Source organism: Primulina eburnea, unplaced genomic scaffold, assembly GCF_022965805.1.
Source record: "Primulina eburnea isolate SZY01 unplaced genomic scaffold, ASM2296580v1 ctg1357_ERROPOS1256773, whole genome shotgun sequence".
Classification (NCBI taxonomy): Eukaryota; Viridiplantae; Streptophyta; class Magnoliopsida; order Lamiales; family Gesneriaceae; genus Primulina; species Primulina eburnea.
This window is the reverse complement of record NW_027330879.1, coordinates 83361-100000: the sequence shown is the minus strand read 5'-3', so window position 1 is coordinate 100000 and position 16640 is coordinate 83361. Positions and strand designations below refer to the sequence as shown.

Genomic DNA, 16640 nt, shown 5'->3' with positions numbered 1-16640 from the left:
GCTTTTATTTTTAAATAAAACACATGGTGCAAGCTTAGGCCGATTAACCTATTACAATATGCTCATTAGGCCCATTAGTTAATATTTAAAATATTTTGTTTAGGAAAGGTTGTGAAATTATTAGCCGAGTTCTCGAAAAGTTCATATTTTTCTCGAAAATCGAATACCAGTTAAAGTACGACTCGGCGTATAAAAACACCTCAAAACACTCATTTTTGAAAATTTCATTTAAAATAGACCACACATTAAAGAATTAAGAATAATTTTTTACTAAAATATTTTCCCTCATATAATCCACGGTCTCCGTTCCTCGATTGCCTCTCGAATAACCTTCAAAACATAGTTTTGTGCATTCTAACAAGAACCATGTTTTAAACATGTAATCATGCACACCATAATTAATTCATGTCATTAAAACCTTTTAATTAGCCATTTTACATTGTCTCTAGATTTGCATGCAGTTGGATTACATTATCGCATTTTGGACCTTACAACTCCACCCTTAAATGAAATTTCGTCCTCGAAATTAATACTTATCAAATAACGCCGAGTAGCGAGTCCTCATGTCCTTATCAGTTTTCCAAGTAGCCTCTTCCTCCAAGTGATTTAACCACTTGACTTTGACTATTTGAATAACCTTGTTTCGAAGCTTTTTTTCTTGCCTACCCAGAATTTCTGTAGGTCTTTCCTCGTATGACATATTTGGAGTCAACTGCAGAGGCTCATAATTTAGTACATTTGAAAGGTTCGACGTGTATTTACGCATCATTGAGATATGGAACACATTACGTACTCCGGCTAGCATTGGTGGCAACGCTACTCTATAAGCTAATGTCCCAATCTTCTCTAGGATCTCAAATGGTCCTATGAACATCGGACTGAGCTTTCCTTTCTTGCCAAATATCACATCACCCTTCATCGGTGATATTTTCACAAATACGTAGTTGCCTACGGCAGACTCTAGCTCTCTTCATCGCTTGTCGACGTAGCTCTTTTGTCGGCTCTGTACAGTTTTCATCCTATCACGGATTTTGAGTACTAGCTCTGATGTTTGCTTGATCAAGTCAGGACCAAATTTTCTTCTTTCACCAACCTCGTCCCAATGTATAGGTGATCTACACTTCTTCCATAAAGTGCCTCGTAAGGAGTCATTCCTATAGACGGTTGTTAGCTATTGTTATAAGCAAACTCCACTAGAGGTAACTTCGGTTCCCAACTTCCTTGGAAATCAATCACACAAGCTCGGAATAGATCCTCCTAAATTTGAATCAACCTTTCAAACTGACCATCGGTTTGAGGATGGAATGATCTACTGAATAACAACTTCGTCCCCATCGCTGGATGTAGACTCTTCCAGAAATACGATGTCAACCTCGAGTCTCGGCTAGAAACAATGGACACTGGAATCCCATGCAGTCGGATTATCTTTCGAATATACAGCTCTGCGTATTATGTCATGGTGAATGTCGTCTTGATAGGTAGAAAATGCACTAATTTCGTAAGACGATCAACTATCACCCAAATGACATTGAAACCTCTAATAGTCTTTGGCAGTTCCACGACAAAATCTATAGTAATATTTTCCCATTTCCACTCGAGAATAGGAAGTGACATAAGCTTCCCGGCTATCCTCTTATGCTCAGCCTTAACTTGCTTGCATGTCAAACACTCGGACACAAAATGCAAGATGTCTTGTTTCATACCCGGCCACCAATACAACAAACGTAGATCCTTGTACATCTTCGTACTTCAAGGATGAATGGAGTACATGGTATTGTGAGTTTCCCTAATAATAATCTATCGCAGTGAAGCGCCACTAGGAAGCCATAGTCGATCTCGATATCAAACTATGACATCCTCCTCAGAATATAGTTTCCGCCCCTTAGCTTCATCTCTCATTCTCCATTTTTGTAATTGCTCATCAGAAGACTACCCTTCTTGAATTCTATCCCTTAGAGTCGACTGAACTGTCATAGTAGCTAGATTGGGGGCCTCGCCCCTAGTATAAACTGCGAGCTGGAATCGCTGAATTTCGAACTGCAATGGCATCTGAAGTAATAATTGGGTAATAACTACTATCTTTGTGCTCATTGTATCCGCAACTACATTAGCTTTGTCCGGATGGTAGCTAATATCGCAGTCGTAGTCCTTTACCAATTCTAGTCATCTTCGTTGCCACATGTTCAACTGTTTTTGGGTGAAGAAGTACTTCAAACTCTTATGGTCAGTGAAAATATTGTACTTCTCCGCATATAAGTAATGTCTCCAAATCTTCAATGCAAACACTACTGCTACAAACTCTAGGTCGTGTGTTAGGTAATTCTTCTCATGAACTTTCAACTGTCTAGACGCATAAGCTATAACTCTGTCGTTTTGTATCAAGAGTGTGCCCAAACCAAGTTTCTAAGCGTCCGTGTAGAAAACATACTCTCCTTTCCCCGATGGTATCGACAAAACTAGCGTTGATGTCAAGGCTTGCTTCAGCTTCTCAAAACCCTCTTGGCATTCGGTTCCACAAATAAATTTTGCATTCTTCTTCGTCAAGGCGGTCAAGGGTAACGCAATAGATAAGAATCCTTGAATGAACTTCCGATAGAAGCCAGCTAAACCCAAGAAACTATGGATCTTGGTCATGCTCTTTGGTACTGGCTACTCTCTAACTGCCTTGAGTTTGCTTGGATCAACTTCAACTCCATCTCTAGAAATAATGTGGCCTAAAAACGCAACTCTCTCGAGCCAAAACTCGCACTTGCTGAACATAGAGTATAAGTTTCTATCTTGCAACAATTGTAGATTCGTTCTCAAGTGCTGACAATGCTCCTCTCGCCTCTTTGAGTAAATCAAAATGTCATCAATGAAGACTATGATGAATTAATCCATATACGGCTGAAATACGCGATTCATGATATCCATGAAGATCGCTGGCGCATTGGTCAACCCAAATGGCATGGCCATAAAATCATAGTGCGCATATCGAGTCTTAAAATCCGTCTTATGAACATCGAACTCTTTCACTTTCAACTGATGGTATCCCCAACGAAAATCTATCTTCGAGAAAATTGATGCTCGTTGCAATTGACCAAATAAGTCTTCGATTCTAGGAAAGGGATACTATTATTGATGGTGACTCTATTCAGCTCTGAATGATCAATACAAAGTCGCATACTACCATCCTTATTCTTCACGATTAACACTGGTGCGCCCCACGGAGAACAACTAGGGCGAATAAAACCCTTGTCCAGCAATTCTTGAATTTGATCCTTCAACTCTTTCATTTCGGCGGGTGCTAGATGATAAGGTGCCTTAGAAATTAGCACAGTGCGCGGCATCAACTCGATAGAGAACTCCACCTTTCGGTCTGGTGGAATGCCAAAAACGTTCTCAGGAAAGACACTAAGAAAGTCTCTAATGACCTCAATATCCTCTAGTTTCAAACTATCAGGAATGGGTGATGACGTAACACATGCTAGAAAAGCTTGGCAGCCTCGTCTTATAAGTTTCCTCGCACACATGTAAGAGATAATGTGCAGCATTTGCTTGTTCCTTGCTGCTTCAAAGACAAAAGATTTCCCGCTGGGCGGTCGAATAGACACTGAATTCTACCGAATATCTATCAAAGCTCCATTCAATGATAGCCAATCCATGCCAAGAATAATGTCGAATTCAGGCATCGGGAGTATGATGAGATATGCTCGAACCACATCCTTTTGCAAACGAAGCTCTTGATTCTTCACAAAGCTCGAAGAAATCATTTGGACACCGGAAGGAATAGAAACTTTGAAGCCCAATGCCATATCCTTGTGCAAAATATTTAGTCACTTGACGAATGTTTCGGATATGAAGTAGCTCCCGAATCCAGCAATGCGTAGGTAGCTACACCTACAATGAATATCCTTCCTGTGATGAATACACCTTCAAATTTATTTGTGATGCAGCTTAAGGAATTTCTATCACTATTTTCCCAAAAAATTTCGAAAATTACATGCTTGGATCCTAATTTTTCTCTAAAAAATTGCATTTTAGCCCCTTCAATTTCGAAAATTTCATTTTAACTCCTTAAATTTTCGCAAATGGCATTTCCAACCCTCAAGAATTTTGAATTCTACAATTTGGGCACCCTTAGGATTTCAAAATTGTGAAAAGAGCCCCTAATTACCTAAGATTGCAAAACAGCCCCTAGACTTTTAAAAGTTTTAATTTAGTCCCAGAGTTTTCGAAAATTCCATATTCATCCTAGAATTTTTGATTTATCTCAATTTCAGTCCTTGGGATCCTCAAAAATTCAGATTAGCCCCTAGAATTTCGGCTAGTACAATTAAGCCCCTTTAAGTTTCGAATTTTGCCATTTGGTCCCCATAATTTTTGAAAATACAATGCATGCTCTTATTCTTGTTTTTTTTTTCAATTTCAAGCCTTAAAATTCTTATTTGGATTTAATTATGTCCCTTGCATGTTTAGGCTTGCATTAAATACTTAATTTCTACCATTTTCAATATCATCCCTTAAATTCAACTAATAGTGGAGCATGCAACCTATTTCTTCTAGGTTCTTCATGATCCCCAATCAATATCATAACCAATTTAACATTTCATGCAATAACAACAATATAAAAACGTTAAATAACTGAGTACCATTGATCAGAGTCGTGTCTGGCTCCTCATCAGCTTCTTCATCATGCATCAAGGGTTGGGCTGCATCCAGGTGGTCTAGGAGTTCTGTAGGGTGGTCCTATATGGGTGAGGAGTGGCTGGTGCAAGGGTATGGCAGTAGTCAAACGCTGGGGCCGAGCGACCATGGGGCGTGCACGATCAAGGAGAACCATGCACGTCCCATGCATAGCTCCCTAGGCTTGGTCCAGAGGGGTCCTAAGGGGTTGGTCTTGGTCCTAGGAAGGTTGTTCGGGGTATGGTCTTGTTGGTTTAGGGTTAGGAGCGAAGGAGAGTAAGATTTGTTGAAGCCTAGGGTTGAATCGATTAGGGCAGAAAATTCCAGCGGGTTTCTAGGAGTTTCCAAGAGCTTTAGATGTCTTGAATTGGGTTGAAAAAGGGATGGTTAGGTTTGGTTAAGCTATGGTGAAATTTTGGTAAAGTTTTGTTAAGATTCGGGTGAATTCGGGTTAAAACCAGAACTTCAGTTCAACTTTTAAAACGAATTACGGAATATAATCCTAGGGTTTTCTCTCCCTAGCCACACGGACCCACGTCCAAGGCTTCTTCACGTGGGTTTTTGAATGAAAAACGCAGCAAAGATCTTCCCCGTCTCTCCGACAACGTTCCTTCGCGTCAAAGCTTGAATATTCATACGTGAATTACGCAAAGGCACGCCTTATTCGTTTTTTTCTAATCTTTCATAGGATATTTGTAACGGTCATGGGCCATGGCATAGCATGGGCCTCGGCCCATACCCACGCACCATTACGTATAGGACTTCTCCAACCCAGGCACTGGAGTTTCTACCTTCCCAGGATTAGAACCCAAGACCTCCTGGACTTATATAGATCTTGGCAGCAATCCTGATATCAGTTGAGCCAGTAGCTCAACTGCTCAACTGGTACCAGAATTGCTGCGCCTTTTTTTGTAACGGTCATGGGCCATGGCATAGCATGGGCCTCGGCCCATACCCATGCACCATTACGCATAGGACTTTTCCAGCCCAGGCACTGGAGATTCTACCTTCCCAGGATTAGAACCCAAGACCTCCTGGACTTATATAGATCTTGTTGAGCTGTAGCTCAACTGGTACCAGAATTGCTGCTGTAATGCCCAAGAATTAATCACTGCAATTAACGATGATTGATTTATCATTTCATGTGATTATGACGGGATTAATCGGGACACCGAGAAATGTATTCATAAATAAAATTATGAAAGATATGAGAATGCTAGACCGCACCAGCGGTAAGGGGAGGACCGCACCTGCGGTGGTGCTACGGGAATTTGAAAGAATCGATACAGAAGGGTGACCGCACCCGCGGTGCTTACGAGACCGCACCCGCGGTGCTAATGCGACCGCACCCGCGGTGTTGCGTGTCTTGCAGAAAATGAGCCATGTGCCGGAATGCATGCGCGAGTTGTCTAGATATATATATAGACATGCATGTCGGTTTTCAGAACATAAAATCGAGGAGAAAGGGTCGAAGCTTTGGCACGAGAAATCCTTACGCCTTTTGTGAAAAATCCGTCCGTCTGATTTTGAATCCGACTTCGATATCGAGTTCCTAGCGACGTAGGCTACAACTGGACGTAAGTTTTACTACGTTTTGACATGCTTTGAAATTATGGTATTGTCAGAATTGAATGGAACTCATATATGTTGTTCTTGACATGTTAGACAGCGTAGAATCGAAGTCAGATTAAGAAACGGACTGAATATGAACTTGTTATGATTTCAGAATAAGATTGAATAAGAATTGATATCCAGATTGAGTGGTTATCGATTATGAGATATTAGAATTGATATCTGACTGATATGATAGGGCTGGATATATTAAGATTATGATGTTATGTTATTGAAACAGAATTTGATTGAATTCTGTTTATATCCAGTATTAATTGAGTGGTGTATTGATACCAAACCCTCGATATTGTTATTGTCAGATCGATATTGACAGGTTTTGAGTTCGAGACTTCGACAGAGTCAGAGTATCAGGAAGAAAGGTATAAATTAATGTTGAGTTGGGATTGCACAACTCGAGTGAGGTTTGACTCGAGTTTCCCTAAATCACATACTTTTACTTATTGCATTGATATTTGCAATTGATCAGACTTATGATTGTAGTCTATTGATTTATAGCTACTGTGTGATAAGATTGATATTTGTAGCCTATTGATTTATAGCTACTGCATGTAATGACTGCTGATTCGCTAGTCATTGACTGATTTGCTTAGATACTGACTGTATGTATTGATTACTGAGTCGTTGAGTCATAGGCTGATTCGCCTAGTCACCGGCTGATTCGTCGGGTTATAGACTGATTCGTCTAAACTTAAGCTGATTCGCTTAATTACAGGCTGATTCGTCTGATTATTGGCTGATTCGCCTAATTACCGGCTGATTCGTCGGGTTATTGACTGAGTCGTCAATTCTGTGGCTGATTCGCCCAGAAACTGATATAAGAATTTTATCGATGCCGTTTAGGGATTGATTCATTCCTATCGACTGAGATTCGATATAATACCTATATTCAGACATCGGGATCCCTAGGATAGAGTTGAGTCGAGTCTGAGACGACGCGTCAGTGGAGTCGAGTCTGATGACGACGCGTCGGTTGAGTTGAGTCTGATATGACCTGTTGATTTACATTGTTTATGCCATTCATGATTATTGAATGTTTGATATTGATTTATGTATTCTGATTTGATACAGGTTAAGAATATGTCTTATATATGCTTTCGTATATGCTTTTATATGATTGCATGTTTACATTATTTATACTGGGATATTTATATCTCACCGGAGTTATCCGGCTGTTGTCTTGTTTTGTATGTGTGCATGACAACAGGTGGGGCTGGATCAGGGTCAAGAAGAGGATGAGAGATGACGAGTTTAGCGTGGTGATTCCGGACTTGGTAGAGATAGGGTTAGACACTTGATATTAGTTGTTAAACCCTAGTTGAATAAATGTATGTTGTACATGACTTGTACTTTTATACTGAGATGTATATTCATGTTTAATATGTAATTTGAGTAAATTACATTACGTTTCCGCTTTGTATTTGAAAAAAAAAATTAGACCCTGTTTTATAATTGATTAATTAGTCCCAAATATGATTAAGAACTTGATTAGCGTCCGGGTCCCCACAGCTGCCAAGATCTATATAAGTCCAGGAGGTCTTGGGTTCTAATCCTGGGAAGGTAGAATCTCCAGTGCCTGGGCTGGAGAAGTCCTATGCGTAATGGTGTGTGGGTATGGGCCGAGGCCCATGCTATGCCATGGCCCATGACCGTTACAAAAAAAGATCTTGACAACAATCTTGGTACCAGTTGAGCTACTGGGCCTCGGCCCATACCCTCGCACCATTACGCATAGGACTTCTCTAGCCCAGGCACTGGAGTTTCTACCTTCCCAGGATTAGAACCCAAGACCTCCTGGATTTATATAGATCTTGGCAGCAATCCTGGTACCAGTTGAGCTACTGAGAAAAACTAGGGTTCTCCTTCCCAACAGCAGCCGCCCCATCCCCTTCACCATTCCATCAATTTTCGAGAGTTTTTATCTCAAGATTTTAGCGCCACGTTCGTCCCAAATCAACCTCGCTTCTATCTCCGCTTCGGCATCTCCGTGTCGGTAACGTTTATCATCAAAGGCACGTATAATCTCTCTTTTCTGTGTCGATCATGTCATAGTATGTGTTGCGTTGTTTTTATGCGTAAAATCCATGTATGATGTGGAGTAGTTTGAGCGGTTATTTGTTTGGATCGATTTTGAAGGAAAAGTTTTAGATCTAAATCACGTTTTACTGTTCTTTTTAAAACTGCGAATTTTAGGTCAGGATTTTGGGAAAACTTTCAACGTCAAAATTGTAGAACTTTTCGATACCTTGGATTTGATATAACATTCGAGATATCTGGACAAAATCGAGGGAGTTATGACGTTTTTCGTGGGACTGCTCAAACTGCGTTTTTCAGAAATTATGTTTTGATGTGTTCTCGAGATTTTATTGTTGCAGACTTTGTTGGGGATCGTCGGGCGATCTTTGCTGCATTTAGGTATGCTTAGTACAATGTTGGGAGTATTTTTGAGGTTTTATCTCATGTCCTTAGGCGCTCGATTTAATTAAAAGACCTAGGTAACGTTTTGATGACAATTGCCACGTTTGATTGGTATGTACCGTAGGGTGATCATCGTCGCTTCGGGAATTTGTACGAATATGGTTTGATGATATGGCATGCTGATGAGTCTTGGAGTGTCAATTTGTGGTCCGTACGATCGAGTCCAAACTGTTAAGCAAAACCTGTTTAGAATTTCGAAGTTTTAATTGTCCCGCAGGTACACGGACCCGCACACGGACCCTGACATGGGGTCCGTGAGCCTTCTCACCCGAGTCTACACGGAGGTAGGCACGGGGTTCGTGTCCTTCACAATTATGGGAAAAATATTATACTATGCTTGGAGGTTCGATGTCTTGGGTTAGTACAATGGTTTACAAGGTCGAGTCATGGAAATTGTAGAACGTCCTAAGGGATTAAATGAGCTCGTGAGTAAGCTTGATTATTATGTCTAAGTGTATCAGTTAAGCATTCGAATTCATGTTAGAATGTTCAGCAAAGGCCCCGATCGAAGTCGAATGAATCCCTCAACGCCAATTAAGTATGTTGACGTGCAAGAAAATATTTTTAAGTTTTTGAGGTATGCTAAATGTCTTGTGACCAAATTGAATGGGTTTGGAAGTCAGTGAACGTGGCCGAGGACCTCTCCACCCCGTTAAACTATGAACGGGTTAGATCGTGGTTGGAAAGCGTTAAATTATGAACGGGGACTAACCAGCCCGTTAAATTATGAACGGGGATCTCATGTATGCGGCAGTGGATACGTCCCTGTCAACCCAGTACTATGGTTTGTCTGATCAGGCGTTTATTATGTATGGGTCACTTGCTTTGAAACATCCTCTACGCAAAATGAAATCATGTATGTTTAAGTATGAACAAGTACGCAGGCATGTTTATGAAAGCTTCTAAGTTATGGCACGTCTATGTATGTATGCAAGTTCAAGTTCATTTCAAATCCAAGTTTCAAGTATGTATGTCCTATTTTAAAGTTGCATGCGATTTTGTTATGTATTACTTGCTATTCCAGTTTATACGTGTTGAGTCTTTAGACTCACTAGACTTGATCGATGCAGGTGAGGATGATCATGACGAGACGAGGAGTGGGGACCAAGGAGCCGGCTTGGACTGAGCAGAAGGCTAGACCCGAGGACCGCCCACGTCATTTTAAGATTTTAAGCATGAAAATATTAATACGCTGATTTTATGTTTTGGTTGCTAGACATTTTGAACAAGCCTTTCTTTTATCAAAGTTTTATTGGTGAATGGATGATGTAGTGACGACCGTATTGATTTTATTTTCGTATTCAAGAAAATTTTTAATTCTTCCGCAAATTTTAAGTAGTAAGAGTACGGTTCGTAGATCAACTGGTACCAGGATTGCTGCCAAGATCTATATAAGTCCAGGAGGTCTTGGGTTCTAATCCTGGGAAGGTAGAAACTCCAGTGCCTGGACTGGAGAAGTCCTATGCGTAATGGTGCATGGGTATGGGCCGAGGCCCATGCTATGCCATGGCCCATGACCGTTACAAAAAAAAGGCGCCTTTTTTTGTAACGGTCATGAGCCATGGCATAGAATGGGCCTCGGCCCATACCCACGCACCATTACGCATATGACTTCTCCAGCCCAGGCACTGGAGTTTCTACCTTCCCAGGATTAGAACCCAAGACCTCCTGGACTTATATAGATCTTGGTAGCAATCCTGGTACCAGTCCATGGCCATGACCGTTACAATATTATATGTGAATATGTGTTCTTGCATGAAAAATCAGACATCCTTCTTATATTTTCGTTTTAAAGGGATTATAGAAGGAAAACTTGATTTTCTTGCCTGATTCTTGTTAAAGGGAAGGGGTTGCTAGGTTAGGGGATTGATTTACAGAAGGTTTAGGGACCTTTAGATGCATAGTTAAGGGCTGGAAAAGAAAGGCAAGGGGCTACTCGAACCTAGGGCTTTTCATGGGGCTAGGGTTTCTGCTTCTTTGATTCTTGAAGGTGCAGGCATGTTCAAGGGTTGGGCTGCATCCAAGTGTTCTAGGAGGGCTCTAGGGCAGTCTTAGATGGGTGAGGAGTGGCTGGTGCAAGGTTATGGCAGTAGTCGCACGGTTGGGGCCGAGCGACCATGGGGCGTGTGAGATAAAGGAGAACCATGCACGTCCTCATGCATGGTTCACTAGGCTTGGTCCAGAGGGGTCCTAAGGGGTCGGTCTTCGTCCTAGGAAGGCTGGTCGTGGTCTGGTCTCGTTGGTTTAGGGCTAGGAGAGAAGGAGAGTAAGCTTTGTTGAAGGCTAGGGTTGGGCAGAAAATTTCAGCGGGTTTCTAGGAGTTTCCAAGGGCTTTTGATGACTTGAATTGGTTTGAAATGAGTATGGGTAGGTATGGTTAAGCTATGGTGAAATTTTGGTAAAGTTTGGTTAAGATTCGGGGTAAAACAAGAACTTCGGTTCAACTTAAAAAATGAATTACAGAAGTTAATCGAGGTACTGAATATTACATCTAAGAAATGTTTATGAGAGTGTTTTAAGGTGTTATGTTAAGTTTGGATGGATTTGGGTCGAAGTTTTAAGGATCAAAGGTAAAATGTGAAACTAAGGTTTCAGGGGGAAAACGGTCATTTTACATCTGAAAAATATTAGGAGTCCTGGCAGTGTCCCGATAACTGTATTGAATGGTAAAATGTTTATTTTTAAAGGTTATGAAATTTTATGATGAAAAATAATAAATGCTAAAAGACGCATGTTTGGTTTAAAAATAATTTTTTTTTATGCATGTATTTCATTAAGTGATGGAAATGCTAAAAACGTTTTGAATAAAGTGAATTAATTGTGATGGTAAGAAAAATGGGACAAAGCCCCATGGGAACCCAATACCAAATTTCCATAGGCCAAGGCTCAGTAACGGAAAAGTAGTTGCTGGTATCCCCGCCAACTAATAGGCCAAGGCACATAACGGAAAAGTGGTTATTGTTGCCCCGTCGCCTGATATCATGGTTACAGCTGAGATTGATCAATCGACCGAAGGATGAAATGATGGTCACAATTAACGAACGGATTTAACCCAAAAGGAAATCTATATGTATATGATGAAGAAAATGTTTAAGTTTATGCATTTCATGAAAAAAGCTATTTTTATTAAAAATATTTTAACTGTTGCATGTGGATGTATACATATTACTTGTTACTATGGTTAAGGCTTGCTGAGTCAATAGGCTCACTAGTTGTGAATGAGGCGGGTGAGGATTTTACTATTGAGACAGGAGGGTGGATGATTGAATTGCCTGGATGAATAGTGCACTAACCCAATGACCTTTGCTAGTTATTCCGCACAGTTATGCTTTTACAATACTTTAAAGATTTTGACTTTTGGAAGTCAGGGTGGTTTTTGAGAGGAGTTATGACGTTTATGCTATTTTTGAAAAATGCTAGTTTTAGGTTTGGCTTGACGTTTACGATTTTACGAATTTTAATGCAGTTACTAAGTTTTGAGTAAAATAGATGGTGTGTGTTTGTGTGTGTTGTTCGGCTGGGCCTTTTGATTTAAAAAAAATAGTATATTTTAAAGAAAAATGAGTTATAGACATTTCAGTTGGTATCAGAGCAATATTCTTATAAAGGGTTGTGGTACAGCCAGTTCCAAAAAGATCAGTCATCAAGCCTCAAGTTTGTGAGTTTAAATGATTTTAATGGTTGCACATGCATGTCTACATGATTTATACACTTGTTACATGTTTATATGCTTTTGAAAGTTAATTGACATTTATGTTTAAGTTGATTGATAAATGGTTCTTATAAGCTACATGGTTAGACGCTTAGATTTAATTGCATGTTGGTTACGTCAGAATTTGGAATATGTTCAGATATAATGCTTCCTTGACGCGCACCTAGTACTGATGGATAGGATGATACTCATGAGGATCGTAGAGAGAATGCATCCCCGCCTCCTAATGGAGATGATGCTACTAGAGTGATATAGGGTATGGCACGCTTCTTTGAGCAGCAGGATCAGCATGCTCTTATGCCACAACATGATATGTATGATCAATTCAGGAGGCTGGGTCCGAAGGAGTTTTCAGGTACCACCAATCCATTTGTTGTTGAGGGCTGGATCAGATCCCTTGAGGTGCATTTGCTTTATTTGAATATGGGAGATGCTGATCGAGTCAGCTGTGCCACTTATATGCTACGGGATGATGCTTCCCTTTGGTGGGAAGGAGCTAAGCAGGGTGTCAATCTAGCCACCCTTACTTGGGTACGATTCAAGGACATCTTCTATGAGAAGTATTTCACTGCTGATGTCAGAAGATTCTTGAAGAGGGAGTTTACGAGTCTCTTTCAAGGAGATATATCCGTGACTGAGTTTATAAGGAAGACACGGGTTGTCACTTGGTGCCCTTCATTGCTAGAGATGCTGCTGAGAAACTGTGGCATTTCATGGATGGCCTCCGACCCACTATTCGCCGAGATGTGATATTGATGAGACCGACGGATTATGCAGCTCCAACTGCTTGTGCTTTCCAAGCTGAACAAACCTTGAAGGAAATCGATTTTGAAATGTAGCGCAAGAGGCAGCAGAATTAGCAAAGCTCTCAGCAAAACAAGAGGCAGTTTATGGGATCTACCAGAGCTCAGGGCAGCAAAAGCCCCAAGGATAGTTGAAGAAACTGGGATAGCAGAAGCCACCACAGTTTGGAGCCACCCTGAGGTCCGAAGAGAGGCCACTCTGGGAGGAGTGCAAACGCCCAAACTTTGGCAAGTACATGTCGGGATCATTCAAGTTCTTCATTTGCAAGGAGGAAGGATATAAAGCCATTGACTGCCTAAAGAAGAAAGGACCAACTGTTGTCAGAGCTTATGTCATGCATGCTGAGGAGGTAGAGGCAGAGCCAGACACGACTTTGGTCACTGATAAATTAGTTGCTTAACGTTTTTACATGGCCTTTATTGCATGAATGTTAAGCTGGTTAGTGGAATTGATTGGGATAACAAGAAACCTAGAAGAAAATAGGTTGCATGCTCTACTTTAGTTGAGTTTCAGGGATGACATTGAGAATTATAGAAATTGGGCTTAAAATATAAGCTTTAAGGATATAAAAGAATGAATTGAATCAATTTAATAATTATGGCACGTATATTGCATGAATCAAGAATTAGAAGGGTTAAAGTGCGAAAAACGAGAGTTTAACAGTGTAAATACACAAGGCCGCAAATTCAAGGGCTAATCTATAATTTTAAGAAGTCCAGGGACTGAAATTGAGATAAACAAAAGTTTCAAGTGAAATTCTGGAATTTTCAAAATTTTAGGGACTAAACTACAAAGTTTGAGAATTTCAGGGGTTGTTTTGGAAATTTTAGAAAACAAGGGTTGTTTCAGTAATTTCTGGAATTTTAGGGATCAAACAATGAATTTGGAGAAGTAAGGGACTAAATTGATTAAATTCGAAATTTATTTGGGGCTGAAATGCAATTTTCGAAACTTATTTTGGGAAAATTGTGCATTTTCGAGATTTATTGAGGGTGAAGCGTAGTAATTTTTGAGAATTTTGGGTAATTGATGATAGAAATTCTTTAAGTTTTTGACTCGATTGGATTTGATGGGATAATTGTCGCAGGAAAGATATTTATTTCAGGTGTAGCTACCTATGCATTGCTAGATTCAGAAGCTACACACTCATTTATATCTGAGATGTTTGTCAAGCGACTGAAAATTATACCCAAGGATTTGGATATGGGCTTTAGAGTTTCCATTCCTTCTGGTAATCAGATGGTTATCACGAGTATTGTGAGGAATCTGGAGCTTTATGTACTGAAGAATGCGGTTCAGGCATATCTCATCATACTCCCGATGCCTGAGTTTGACATCATTCTTTGCATGGATTGGCTATCTTTGAATGGAGCTTCGATAAATTTCCGAATAGGTCAGTATCTATCAGACTATCCAGCAGGAAATATTTTGTCTTTGAGGCAGCAATGAACAAGCAAATGCCGCACATTATCTCCTGCATCTGTGCGAAGAAGCTTATGAGACGAGACTGCCAAGCTTTTCTAGTAAGTGTTATTTCAGTACCTGTTCTGGACAGTCAGAAGCTAGAGGATGTTGAGGTTGTGAGACTTTCCTAGCGTCATTCCTGAGGACGTTTCTAGCATTCCACCAGACCAAGAGGTGGAATTTTCTATTGAGTTGATATTCATAACAGTGCCAATTTCTAAGGCTCCATATCATCTACCACCAGCTGAGATGAAAGAGCTTAAAGGTCAAATCCATGAGTTGCTCGACAAGGGTTTTATTCGCCCGAGTTGTTCTCCATGGGGCGCACCTGTATTATTCGTAAAGAAGAAGGATGGTAGCATGCGACTCCACATTGACTGTAGAGAGCTGAACATAGTCAACATCAAGAATAAGTATCTCTGACCTAGAATCGAAGACTTGTTTGATCAGCTGCAAGGAGTTTCGATTTTCTCGAAGATAGATCTTCGTTCGGGATACCATCAGCTGAAGGTGAAGGAGTCATCAGGTTTTCATAAGACGGCTTTCTGGACTCGATATGGACACTACGAGTTTATGGTGATGCTATTCGGGTTGACCAATGCGCCAGCGATTTCATGGATGTCATGAATAGCATGTTTCACCCGTCTCTGGATCAATTTATCATAGTCTTTATAGATGATATTCTGATTTACTCGAGGAGTAGAGAAGACACAGTCAGCACTTAAGAATGGCCCTACTGATATTGCAAGATAGAAAGATATTCGCTATGTTCGGCAAGTGCGAGTTTTGGCTCAAGAGAATGGCATTCGTAGGCCACGTTATTTCTAGTGATGGAGTTGAGGTCGATCCCAATAAAGTCGAGGCAGTTAGAGAGTGGCTAGTACCTAAGAGCGTGACCGAGATCCGCAGTTTCTTTGGTCTAGCTGGCTACAACCAAAATTTCGCTCTTTTATTGCAGTACCCCTGACCGTCTTGATGAAGAAAAATGCGAAGTTTATTTCGGGATCAAACTGCCATGAGAGTTTTGAGAAGTTGAAGCAAGCTTTGACTTTAGCGCTAGTTCTATCGATGCCATCAGGGCAAGGAGAGTAAGTTCTTTATACAGACACTTCAAAACTTGGTTTAGGCGTAGTCCTGATGTAGAATGATCGAGTGATAGCATATGTGTCTAGACAGTTGAAGGTTCATGAGAAGAATTACCCGCCTCATGACCTCGAGCTTGTAGTAGTGGTATTTGCTCTAAAGGTCGTGAGACATTACTTATATGGGGAGAAGTACAAGATTTTCACTGATCATAAAAGCTTGAAGTACTTCTTCACCCAGAAAGATTTGAACATGAGCCGGCAAAGATGGTTAGAGCTGGTGAAGGATTACGATTGCGATATTATCTACCATCCAGGAAAGGCAAATGTGGTCGCATATGCTTTTAGTAGAAAGACAGCTGTTATCGCTCAATTGAAAGTTCATAAATCATTGCAAGCAGAGATTCAACTATTCGATTTGCAGTGTATGCTAGGAGCGAGGCTCCTAATCTTGCTACTATGACAGTACAGTCGACCCTGAGGGATAGAGTCTGTGAATGTCAGTTTTCTGATTAGCAATTACAAAAATTGAGACTGAGAGAATATTCTAAGGGTCGGAAGCTGTATTTGGAGGTGAATGTCATATTTCGATATCGAGATCGACTTTGGGTTTCTAGTAGTGATTTGATCGAGTAAAACCTGAACTATGGAATCCTTAATAAAAATATGATTTTGTATGCTCAAAAATTAATCGCAAGTGCACGATGTCAAGTAATAGTATAATGTACGTGAGTACGATATCATTCCACTAAAGACTGTATTTTATAATTGTTATTTTCAGTTATCAATTCTTAAGCAACGAAATT

At 40.4% G+C, this 16640-nt stretch overlaps 1 protein-coding gene across 1 annotated transcript; it reads right to left on the bottom strand.

Moving 5' to 3' along the window:
• Positions 1 to 526: 526 nt before the first annotated feature.
• On the bottom strand, positions 527 to 919 carry LOC140820684 (uncharacterized). Its single transcript, XM_073181005.1, has one exon. The coding sequence runs from the start codon at positions 917 to 919 to the stop codon at positions 527 to 529; it is 393 nt and encodes a 130-aa protein (XP_073037106.1).
• Between the last annotated feature and the right edge of the window lie 15721 nt (positions 920 to 16640).